Below are 12,564 nucleotides of genomic sequence, written 5' to 3'. Positions count from 1 at the left end.
TTTCACATTTTTTAAAATCATGCGAATTGTGTCAATTTGTTGTAAAAATGCATAAATCGGGATTGGGAATGGCATCACCTTTGCAAATCAATGCGATGTTCAAGTCAATTGTTATATGTATTACTACTTACTGATAATTATTTTATTTTATTAGCTCTATAATTCAATTTTTTGGAGACATGGTTTCTATTATCTGTTACAAAACTAAAAAAAAAACACCAACACTGGATTCTACGTAGAAAATACAATCTACAACGTTGTATGCTTATAGTTGATTTTTGACATAGGGGAAATAGAAATATTTGGTTACAGTGATGTCAATGATACCTTATGAAAACTATACATAAAAATTCGATTTGTTGTAATCTTGTGTTATTTAAAAGATTTCATTGTTTTTACGGCACTCACTTTTTGACATAATAAACAGATCGATCAAAAGGTCTAGCTGGCATCCTAGTAATATAAAAGTTATCATTTGGACATTTAGGCCCGGTTTATTCACCTTCAAGTAAATTTATCTGGCCAGTAGTTGCCATGATTTAGAATCTGCTATTGGTAGATCCACGGTAATTATCAAATAAAGTTACTTGAAGGTGAATAAACTGGGCCTTAGTGTAATTTTAATTTTACCAACTTAATTCAACAGGTGGTAGTTTTTAAATTTCAGCAGCGCTAATACACATATTTTTATAGTTTTACTAAACGTCGGCCGTTACAAATCACATTTATTGCAATCGAATTAAATCAATAATTTTTAAATATAGAGACAGACAAACTCTAGAGATATCTAAGAAAAGAAACATTTTTAATTCAGAAACGTCTAAGTAATGACCAAAAATTAATGAAACAACCCTCGTATACCAAACTGTCCGAAATAGTTGCAGGCTAGATTTACGAGTTTATGAGAGGTGATTATTCCCTTGCAGCCGGGTAGGCTCGATTCTTTTGCGTACAATCTAAAGTACCAATTGCAGCTGGAAAATGGTACCTTTCCTGCCATTGTTGCTTTGCTTCGTTAATGGAATCATTTGTAAATGGAAATTTAATCCACTCGTTGGAATTTTCCAGAATTCTTATCAAGACGTCTGATATAGTTTTTGAAACTGTACTTTGATGAACCCCTACCTCTTCTCCAATTCCTGTTTGAAATCCGGGATCTGCCATATTTCTCAGAAAAATTCTCATTTTCTGTTCCGCAGAAAGAGCACCACCTCGTGTTTCAACATGGTCCCTCCCAAGAAAGTACACGGCCAGAGCGTGAACATTATCGCGATCAAAACGATATAATGTTTTAAACTCAGTGTTTAATGGCTCGTGTCTTATTTTATACCTTTTAACATTTCTGGCGCGAACAAAATCTGCCATCTTTTGAAGTGAAAACTTCTTTAGGCGCGCCACATACATAATAAATACCTACCTATTAGGTATTTCCCAGATCGCTAATAACGACAAAGGATATGTAAATTGTATATTTTCGGACTATTACGTGCTTAACCTTAGGTCAGTGTAAGTGTAAGTATAAAAATACATTTTCGTTTCACTCGGGTCAACCAACTCAAGTCCACTTGAATACCATAAATACCTCGTTGTTGGATTACAATGGCACTTGGTCGTCTTTCGGTGGTACGTCAACAATGTCCTCGGACGCCCAAATCGGAGAGTTCTACAAGGAGCAGACGATCTTCCTGACGGGAGGAACAGGTTTCTTGGGGAAAATCTTGATCGAAAAACTGTTAAGACAATGTTGGGACCTCAACAAAATCTACGTTTTGGTAAGACCCAAAAAAGACAAATCTCCCGAAGAACGTTTCGAGGAACTCTTCGAGTATCCCGTAAGTATCTTGTGGAGTTCTAGCTCCTGTTAAATTTCCCCTTCAAGTGTTTCGACCTGATCAAGTGTAAAAACTTGTCCAAGAAAGTATTCTTGATCAGTGGCGACTGTCAAAAACCGCTCTTGGGCCTCGGCGTCCAGGACGCGGACCTTCTGAAGAAAGAAACGACTTGTATCATCCACGCAGCAGCTAACGTCAAGTTCGACCAGTCCCTCAAAGAAGCCTCGCACAATGTCAGAGCAACTAGGGATGTCTTGGAGTTGGCAAAACAGATGCAAAATTTGAAGGTAAGGTCGAAAACGTTTCAACTGTTCTTGTAGTACCAATTCAAGGTTTTTGTACACGTTTCGACCGCATTTTCCAATTGTGTCCACTCGCACATCGAGGAGCGCTTCTACGCTCCACCAATGAAATCTGAGAATTTGTTGGCTTTGGTGGACGATCTCGACGACAACACTCTCCAAGCGATTACACCCAAGTCGGTTCTAGCCATGCAAACTGTCACACTTCTTTCAATTCCAACTTTCTAGATTGCTAGGCGAGTACCCGAACACCTACATTTACACCAAATGCATCACCGAAGACTTGGTGAAGACCTGTCTCCAAGTACCAAAGGCGATAGTGCGTCCAGCCATCGGTAATTTTCAACCCCACTACTCCCAAAATCTGGTACCCATTTATTCTAGTTATCAGTACAATCGAAGAACCGGTAGCCGGATGGGTTGACAATTTGTACGGGGTGATTGGAATAGCACTAGTCGCAGCTTTGGGAATCTTGCGAAGTATGTATGCGAAAAAGAACAATCCAGCTCCGTTAGTACCGGTTGATTACGTTGCGAACTGCACCTTGGCTGTTGCGTGGAAGGCGCACCGATCCGGTACCACCACAATATACAACTACACCGGTCACAGAAAAAATATGTTAACTTGGGGTACTACTCTGTTTGAACTATTGCAATCCACTCACAACTGTTTTCAGGGAGATTCATGGAAATCGTGGAACCAGCATGTTGGGAGGTACCTTCGAAAAAAATCGTGTGGTACTTCTGTTTCAAAATCAGAGAAAATCAGCTCTGGCACAAGATTTGCGTCTTTTTTTTGCACACAATGGTGGCGTATTTTGTCGATTTCGTCCTCATCTGTGTGGGAAGGCCGACGATGTAATTTGTAACTGTTAGAAGTTGTCTTTCGTTTGACAATTTTTTTTCTCAGAGCTGTCAAGAATTACCGGCGACTGAACAAGATGATGGACTTGATCTCGTATTTCTCGATTCGCAGTTGGTCCTTCGAGCAGGATAATGTTTTGGAACTGTGGGACCAGATGGGAAAGGAAGATAAGAAAATGTTCAAATTTAGTATGGAAGATACAGATTGGGTCAAATACGCTCGAGATAGTATCTCAGGTGCTAGAATGTACTTACTTAAAGAGACACTCGACACGATTCCTAAAGGGCAGAAGAAAGTTAAAATAATGTTTGTTGTTCATTATGCAGTTGTTGCGTTGTTCTGGTACTTGCTCTACAAGTTTCTGATCTTTGTCGCGAGTTCCTTGTGTGGAAACTTTTAAGAAAAAAAAATACATCAGCTACGTCGAAAATGTGAATGACTGACAAATAAATGGAAATTCTTATTTTTGTGGTGATTTGACCTTCATTTTCGCTATGAATACTTATTTTATGTTTATTTTTCAGCGCGTCCCACTATGTGTCTCGCATGTGCGATTAGAGCAAGACGCGATTTGTACGTTTATTAGTTATTACTGTACATTAACGACGTCAAATTTTTAGATTAGGTTTTAATCACATTTGTGATACTTTTGTTTAATCTTACTTGAAATTTCGACCATATTAAGCCAAGGAAAAGCTACGCAACAAGTGGACAGATTCATTTGCAGAATTTGTAATTACAAAAATAATATTGGAATTGCGCAGAAATTTACAAGAGTGGAAGTTAGCGTGTAAGAGGATAAACTAATTCGTGGCATTGCCGAAACAAAATCTAGAAAGAAAGAATTTGAGAATAAATTAACGGTGTGTGCAACATTGTTCCCATACTTCACCAGAAATTTTCCTTCGGGAAATCGCAGTTCCCTTGACCTAAAGTGCAAGGTAAAGGTGTGTTTTCCAGTTAGGGAGGTCGAAAATGAAAAGACAATCTAAACCTGGTTGTTTAGTGTTGTTTTCACAATTTTTAATATATCTTACCTATTATTAGTTGATAAATTGTTATCAAAAGAGTTCTGACAAGAACTGTTTTTTGGAAGACAAAATGAAAACGAAGGAATGAATTTGCAAAAAAACCAAGAAAGCATGAAATAACTCAACTCAAAGTTTCAAAAATTGTAATTTGTAAAGAGTAATGACATCTCTCTCATGTTCTCTACATAAATTTTGAAATATTGGTAGCACCATGCACTATTGTGAAATGTCAAAAGTAGGCGCAGGTCATGTCGACTTCTTGATTCGGACTAACCTCATGACTATAATTTAAAAATGGACTGTACTATTTCTATTTTTCGTTTATAACAAAGCTAATTAAGCAGTCTAAAGAGTGCGTTAATAAGCTGATCTAAGTGCTGTAATAGACCAGTAGAATTTACATTTTCAAGGTCGGTAACTTTCAATGTCAATGTCATCAAATGCCAAACGTCAAATCACGCTAAACAAACGATATAACAAACTTCAAATTGAACTTTCAAATGGTGCACTGTAACATACAGGTCTCCAGTAAATGGCGCACTAACTACTTACTACCTTATCGAGGATGTTTAAATGTACATGAAAAAAATATGGAAAACATTTTTCAGACAAAAAACGAATTATTGCAAAAATTATAGTACAATGTAAACAATAGTATATTGTATATCAAGAGTTGAAAATGAAAGATTTCACAAGAGTTTGCAGAATTGAGCCACAAGCCGTAGGCGCGTGGCTTAAGCAAACGAGTGTGAAATCGAATTTTCAACACGTGGTATACACGATATTTTTCCGACGACCACAAAAAAACGCTAATATTCGGCATCCCTTCAAACTTCAAATATTATTCGACAGAGCTGCGGACAAAACATACATTGGTGGCCATGGTTACTACAACTGTGTGCAATCATTTCATTGCGCACAGGCTAAAAGGTATCTGATTGGCTAACCAGTTTCATTGCACACGGGTTCGCTATTTGCATGCAATAGCCAACTTTCAATAGTAGTTATTTGTGCGAATTTACGCATTTTTCATAGTGGTCGTCGGAAAAGATATATTCGTACATCACTACGTGGCAGTGTTGCCGCAGTGGATTTAAGATAATTTTTACGATTGCCTAAACTTCTAAATTCTCTATTATGCAGGATCGGATATGGGTAATGAGTGATCTTGTACTTTGTGATAATATAATACGATTATAGGTATCGGGCCTTCAAATAAATACAGGGTGTTAGGGAATGGTCTCCCAAGAATGTCAGGGTGAGTTTCTGAGGGAAAATATGGTCGAAAACCTTAATACCATTTTTTCCCAACATTAATTGTTTTCTCAATTATAATATAACAAGACCTCCCTTTTTTTCGGAAAATTTTGGTCATATGACGAAAAGTTTGTTGCTTGGCAACAATCACGAGACCCCGAATTAGACTTTGAGTCTAATATGTTCAAAATTTTCCAAAAAAAACGGAGGTCGAGTTATATTCATCTAGACAAATTCCCGAATGAACAATTCAAACAAAAATAGAGCTTTATTTATCTAAAAGTACAATTATTAAATACACAGTTAACAAACTTGGAATCAGATTCGGAACTTCACAAAGCGGATTAAAGGTTAGTTTGTACTCACCATGGTACTTTTCCTGCAACAATTTAGCTGTTGTGTTCCAAATTGTTTTCACACTGTAGTCAATATCACTGCTGGAGTCGTTTCCGAAACGATTTTTAAATCCATTTCGGAAAACGTCAAAATAATTTTCTGACATTTCGTTTATTAATTTGAAACAAAAGCCTTGTCAACGGGATTTTTCGCCGGAAGGGAGAATTTTGTCACAGGAAGACGCATTTTCTGACCACGACTAGATTTTTTCGCGATATTCGGCACACTATTGGTCAATATCAACTGTTTTCATTACATGAGGGAATTTGTCAAAGATAAAAATTTAAAATGGTGCCCCACTGTTTGGGAGCTCTTGCACCATTTTATTGTTGTAATAATTAAATAAATAGTTAAAGTTCTGAAATGAAAGTTAATTGCTTAGCAACTAAAAGACAACAATGCCTTTGTCAGATTTTATCGAGTACCTACCTATTGTCACAATGACGTTTCGGTTTTGAATACTTCCCTTAGATAATATCTCATCAAAAACTACCAGGATTGCATTTTTTTAAGGTCAAAATCAATAATTCATTCGAAATATTTATCTAGATTCACCGCAACCTTGAAGTAAGTCCTTTTTTATTGCTGCAATAAACTGAAATTATTTCTACAGCTTTATTTGTGATACCACATCTCGATCAACCTCTAAAGGGATTTGAAATCGAACACTAACCACCTAATACTACTAATAAGATTCGTTAATTTTGGTGTAACTTTATTTCTTTGTATTTGTATTGAAAAAAATCATAGCCTTTCCGCTATATTCCCATACACAAAATACATATCTGCATACTCCTCGATAGAATATTCGGGCATTGTAAACGATTGTAGTCTTCGCAGGCGACGGCTAAAAGATAGATCAAATTAAAATGTAAACTTTGACAGTTGTAAATTTCGAATCGTTACCAAGCAATCATTTTTTATAAGTCGAAATTTATATAGTACATATACAGGGTGATGAAAAAAAAGTGCCCGTGCTAACCTGCACGTTATAAAGTATTTTTAACTAAACACGAATTCGAAATCCAAAATTAAATTTGTCCACTCTTCGCCAAGATATAAGATTTCCTTTGTAGACAATAGAAATCTATATGATTAACCGTTTACTAATAATTTTATTGTTGAAGTCTAGATTTTGGTCGAGTTGATAATGTTCTTAAGTAAAAAATGCAAAAAGTCTATCGGAACCAACGTTATTAAAGATGTTAGAGTACCATTTCTTGGGTCCAAAGAAAATTCGTCAATGTTACAACATTGCAAAGCTCCTAAGATACAGAAACATGTAATTTTTGAAAACGATAGCAACAATAATTCAATTTTTAATATTAATGGTTTTGTCAAATTTAACCTGTCAATTTTCCAAAAAGTCTGAAAAAATGGCATACAATTTTAACGAATATGTAGACATGTTACTCTGCTTGGGTGCATCAAATGATAACGCATCTGAAGCAGCAAGAGACTATGCAAGACTGTACCCTCAACGACGTCATCCAGATGCTAAGGTAATAAGAAGATTGATGCAGCGATTAAGAGAAAACGGCCAAATAATGCCTCTTTATGTAAATCGTGGAAGGCCTCGTGAAGTTCGAACACCAGCTTTGGAGGAAGCTATTTTGGAAGCAATTGAAAATGCGCCAGGACGAAGTATACGAGGATTGGCGCGAGAGTTTCACGTAGACTATCGCACGGTATAAGGTATCCTGGCTGACGAACATTATCATCCTTATCACGATGTTAAAGTGCAAGCTCTTCGTCCAGGTGATTATCCCCTCAGAGTAGAATTTTGTGAATGGCTACTTGGACGTCACAGAATCGATCCTAGGTTTATTCAAAACATTTTATGGACAGATGAATCATATTTTTCTCAAGACGGCATTTTTAATCAACATAATAATCATATCTGGGCAACTGAAAATCCTTTCGCTGTGCATCCTCGTGCACATCAGCACCGCTTCGGAATTAATTTGTGGGCTGGGGTCATTGATAATAACCTCGTAGAACCTTTTACGCTACCTGCCAGAGTGAATGCAGAACATTTTCTACAATTTTTACAAAATGACTTTCAAGTTTTGCTTGAAGATTTGCCCCTTGCAATTTTGAGGCAAATGTGGCTACAAATGGATGGTGCTCCTCCACATTTTGGTAGGATAGTACGGGATTGGTGTGACGAGACTTATCCAAATAGATGGATTGGTAGAGGTGGCGCGATTGCTGGCCCCCCCCCCCGGTCACCTGACCTTAATCCTTGTGATTTCTTCCTCTGGGGTCACCTCCAAAATTTTGTATATGCTACGCCGATTACTAATTTAGAGGAATTAACAGAAAGAATCAACGCAGCAGTTAATACCATAAATGTTCCTATGCTTCAAAGGGTTCAAGAGAACATTGTTCGAAGAGCAGCATTGTGCATTGAAGTTGGTGGGAGAAATTTCGAACAGCTATTATAAGATTTAATTGAAACATTTAACTTTTTGTTCAATTTATTGTAAATTAAAATTTTGTTTCATATCCACATGACAGCTTTATTTTTATGCAGGTGACAGAATCTGTCATCAGCATTGGTTTCTTAGATACGGCGAAGTATGTGAATATAATATTTTTTAGAAAAAAAAGTGCAATATTGCCAATTTGTACTGTTAGGAAAGCTGTTTAATTTTTAAAAGAATGTTTTTAGACCATTTTTGTGTTGATTTTCACAATACTTCGACAGAAAAGGACATTTAAGTTTCAGTCGTGGGCACTTTTTTTTCATCACCCTGTATAACGGTATTAGGCCGATATGGGTTATATAACAGATGAGGTTGAGATATTGTAAAATCCAGGCGGAGCCGAGATTTTATAATCAACCGAGTCTGTTATATCCATATCGGCCATATACCAATAATACTTAACATTTAGCGATGATTTATTTGTAAGACTGACATTTCTCTTTACTTCAAAAATTAAATTTAGTTGTCATTTGTGCCGTAACCGTAGCAACGGCAGCAAAAATAACGGCCTCGGTCTGATAATTTTGAATAACGGCCTATAATTTTGAATAACGGCCTAGTCTGTTATAGGTGTCATATCAATCAAGCATTGAGTACTGATAAATCCTAATAACAGTATGGTATAAAGAAAAGATTTTTTTTCGTGCACAAAGCAATATTTCAGCAGTCCCAAAACAGCAGGGAACAATTTTATTTTCAGAAAACGGTTTAATTTATCCAAAAACCCTATAAAGGTTTTCGCCCACATTTTCCCTGATACCCTGAAATTCTTGGGAGACCATTCCCTAACACCCTGTATATATTTAGAGTAGGCGTAGGCGACATTCTAATTCTGTTAACAGTGTAAAGTAATTTTTGTAGATAACCAATTATTCTCCGGAGTTACACAGGTTACATAATAAGTTTTTTGCAATTTCATATTGTCATATTCCGTGGAGGGGGAATAGGGAGAATGCAGTACAAAAATTTAAAATATTTTCTAACCTAATTTTGTTTCGTTAAAATGTCAGACGTTTCTTGTGTCATTTTCTACACTGGAAAAACAATTGAATTTCCATAGGTTGCTCTAAATATAAATTTATTTGCAGGCCCGTTAGTTTTCATGACAATTGGTGCGATTCTGTTTTAAAATTTACCAATATTGGCTATATAACAAGGTTGCAGTTGCTATGATATGAAGCTGTTGATTGGTTAAATCTATGCAAAATCAATGTTGTTATTGTTGTTCAATAACAATATTGCTAAATTTTGAAACACAATCGCACTAATTTGAATACATTTATTTCGAAATAATTAATAATAATAGGCAGAATATAGCCTAAGGGAGTCCGTTTCGGCTCAGGAACGCGAGGGTCGCGGGTTTGATTCCGACCCAGGGTGAAAAAAAAGGAAAATCGAATGGACCATTAAATTTCGCAAAATTGCAACAACATATGTATAAGAACCGAGATTGTCATTATTTCCCCTCATACCTGGTTAAAATATTTTGAATGTTCACTCGTCATTGTCTAAAATTAAATTAATTACTAATTTTAATTTCAATTAGAAAAAAACAGAAAAAGAAGTGTTCCACAACTTCTTTCATTTGCCAAGAAAGAACAGTTTTTCTTTAACAACTGCGTTTTCTGTAATTCATTAACACATGGTCCAAGTGGTAGCTCATGAAACTAGTTTCTAATTCTAACATGTTACATGTATCTATTTATTTTGTAAGAGGAAGACTGTAAATTATATAATTTAAGAAGTGAGAAATGTTTGCAAGACTTTACTTTTTAAGCAGTACTAAAAGATAAACATACTCATAGGGGAAATGAGGGTTACACCACGACAAAATAAGAATTTCTTTTTATTTGTCACTCATTCACATTTTTGACGCAGCTAATGCGCTTTTTCTAAAAGTTTCCATACAAAGAACTTGCAACAAACATCAGAAACTTGTAGAGCAAGTACCAGAACAACGCAACAACTGCATAATGAACAACAAACATGATTTTAAGTTTCCTCTTTCCTTTAGGAAGCGTGTCCAGTGTTTCTTTAAGTAAGTACATTCTAGCACCTAAGATACTATCTCGAGCGTATTTGATCCAATCTGTATCTTCCATACTAAATTTGAACATTTTCTTATCTTCATTTCCCATCTGGTCCCACAATTCCAAAACATTATCCTGCTCGAAGGTCCAACTGCGAATCGAGAAATACGAAATCAAGTCCATCATCTTGTCGAGTCGCCGATAATTCTTGACAGCTCTGAGAAAAAGAATTGTCAAACGAAAGACAATTTTAAGCAGTAACAGTTTACATCGTTGCTCTTCCCACACAGATGAGGACGAAATCGGCAAAATAAGCCACCATTGTGTGCAAGAAAAAGACACAAATCTTGTGCCAGATCTGATTCTCTCTGATTTTAAAACAGAAGAGCCACACGATTTTTTCCGTCGGAAACTGCCAGCCTGGCGGTTCCACGATTTCCATAAATCTCCCTGAAAAAAAACGTGAGTGGGTTTTGATAATTCAAACAGAATAGTACCCCAAGTTATCATGTTTTTGTTGTGACCGGCGTAGTTGTAAATTGCGGTGGTACCGCATCGGTGCGCCTTCCACGCAGCTGCCAAGATGCAGTTCACAACGTAATCAACCGGTACTACCGGAGCTAGACTGTTCTTTTTCGCGTACATACTTCGCAAGATCCCTAAAGCTGCGACTAGTGCTATTCCAATCACCCCGTTTACATTGTCAACCCATCCGGGTACCGGTTCTTCGATAGTACTGATAACTAGAATAAATGGATATCAAATTTTTGGAGTAGAGGGTTTCAAAATTACCGATAGCTGGACGCATTATCGCCTTTGGTACTTGCAGACTGGTCTTCACCAAGTCCTCGGTGATGCACTTGGTGAAAATGTAAGTGTTGGGGTACTCGCCTAGCAATCTAGAAACTTGGAATTGAAAAAGTGTGACAGTTTGGATCGCTAGAACCGACTTTGGTGTGATCGCTTGCAGAGTATTGTCGTCAAGATCGTCCACCAAACCCAAGAAAGTCTCAGATTTCATGGGTGGAGTGTAGAAGCGTTCCTCGATGTGTGAGTGGACACAATTGGAAAACGCGGTAGAAACGTGTACAAAAACCTTGAATTGGTACTACAAGAACAGTTGAAACGTTTTCGACCTTACCTTCAAATTTTGCATCTCCTTTGCCAACTCCAAGACATCCCTAGTTGCTCTGACATTGTGTGAGGCTTCTTTGAGGGTTTGATCGAACTTGACGTTAGCTGCGGCGTGGATGACACAAGTCGTTTCATTCTTCAGAAGCTCCGCGTCCTGGACGCCGAGGCCCAAGAACGGTTTTTGAATGTCGCCACTGATCAAGAACACTCTCTCGGACAAATTTTTACACTTGATCAGGTCGAAACACTTGAAGGGAAGATTTAACCGAAGCTATAACTTCACAACACACTTACGGGATATTCAAAGAGTTCCTCGAAACGTTCTTTGGCAGATTTGCCCTTTTTGGGTCGCAGCAAAAGGTAGATTTTGTTGAGGTCCCAACATTGTCTCAACAGTTTTTCAATCAAGATTTTCCCCAAGAATCCTGTTCCTCCCGTCAGGAAGATAGTCTGTTCCTTGTAGAATTCTCCGATTTGGGCGTCTGACGACATAGTTGATCCACCACTGAAAGACGATCAAGTGCTATTGTAATCCAAAAACAAAGGATTTATTCAATTTGGTTGACCTTATGCAAGGAAAACGTATTTTTGGACATTGACGACTGACCAAGGTTAAATGTATAAAACTCTGACAATCTACAATGGCTTTTTCGGCAATCAATTTGTTGTAAATTTTTTGACTTCTTAATAGAACTGAGCAGTAATAACATTTCCATTTGAGACAAGGTGACTCTTTGACACCTTTCATCCTGATGGTGATGATTCAACACAAAAATGGCTTGGTGTGGATAAAATGCAGTGTCATCTTCGATTTGTTAATTAAGAGTGAGAAACCATAATTCTTGGAATGTGCCAGGTAAGAGATAGTACTTGTAAGCAGAAAATCCGAAATTGCCCTTTATAAGCAACAACGCCTTCCCGTCAAGAAATCTTTTCGACGCATTGAAATCTCTCAGTGCTTCGGTCGTTTTATGGCTTAGCGGCATCGAACTGAGAAACAGAGTACCTATATCAAACATTCGGCTTGGATACAACTGTTAACTTGCCGTTTCATATTTTGCATTGAATCTTGAAGTGTCATAAAGTCATAGCCTACATTAATTATAAATTTAAATGATCTCAGGGTACATTTCCTTGATGAACTCAGTATGTCCGGGTTACAAAAACAATTGGTGGCAGTAGCAGCTAAACACAACGCTTCTGAACATATTGCAATTTTTTGGAATTT

General features: G+C 37.0%; 2 protein-coding genes and 1 long non-coding RNA gene across 3 annotated transcripts in view; 2 read left to right on the top strand and 1 right to left on the bottom strand.

Annotated features, from left to right (window-relative positions):
• The window catches only part of LOC138129323 (uncharacterized), a 41,842-nt gene that overhangs the window by 12,416 nt on the left and 16,862 nt on the right, over positions 1-12,564 (top strand). The window lies entirely within an intron of this gene.
• Positions 1,594-3,474, top strand: LOC138129351 (fatty acyl-CoA reductase wat-like). Its single transcript, XM_069045643.1, has 7 exons — positions 1,594-1,832; positions 1,880-2,119; positions 2,165-2,310; positions 2,363-2,469; positions 2,519-2,764; positions 2,812-2,992; positions 3,045-3,474. Exons 1-7 carry the CDS (start codon positions 1,635-1,637, stop codon positions 3,397-3,399), a joined length of 1,473 nt encoding a protein of 490 aa, XP_068901744.1. The 5' UTR covers positions 1,594-1,634; the 3' UTR covers positions 3,400-3,474.
• On the bottom strand, positions 9,999-11,873 carry LOC138129422 (fatty acyl-CoA reductase wat-like). Its single transcript, XM_069045714.1, has 7 exons — positions 11,631-11,873; positions 11,344-11,583; positions 11,153-11,298; positions 10,995-11,101; positions 10,700-10,945; positions 10,472-10,652; positions 9,999-10,419 (listed from the first exon to the last, which is right to left on the bottom strand). The coding sequence occupies exons 1-7, from the start codon at positions 11,826-11,828 to the stop codon at positions 10,065-10,067; spliced, it is 1,473 nt and encodes a 490-aa protein (XP_068901815.1). The 5' UTR covers positions 11,829-11,873; the 3' UTR covers positions 9,999-10,064.

The sequence above is a fragment of the Tenebrio molitor genome, chromosome 4 (genome assembly GCF_963966145.1).
Source record: "Tenebrio molitor chromosome 4, icTenMoli1.1, whole genome shotgun sequence".
Classification (NCBI taxonomy): domain Eukaryota; kingdom Metazoa; phylum Arthropoda; class Insecta; order Coleoptera; family Tenebrionidae; genus Tenebrio; species Tenebrio molitor.
The sequence above is the reverse complement of the archived record's forward strand: the minus strand, read 5'-3'. Positions and strand labels throughout refer to the sequence as shown.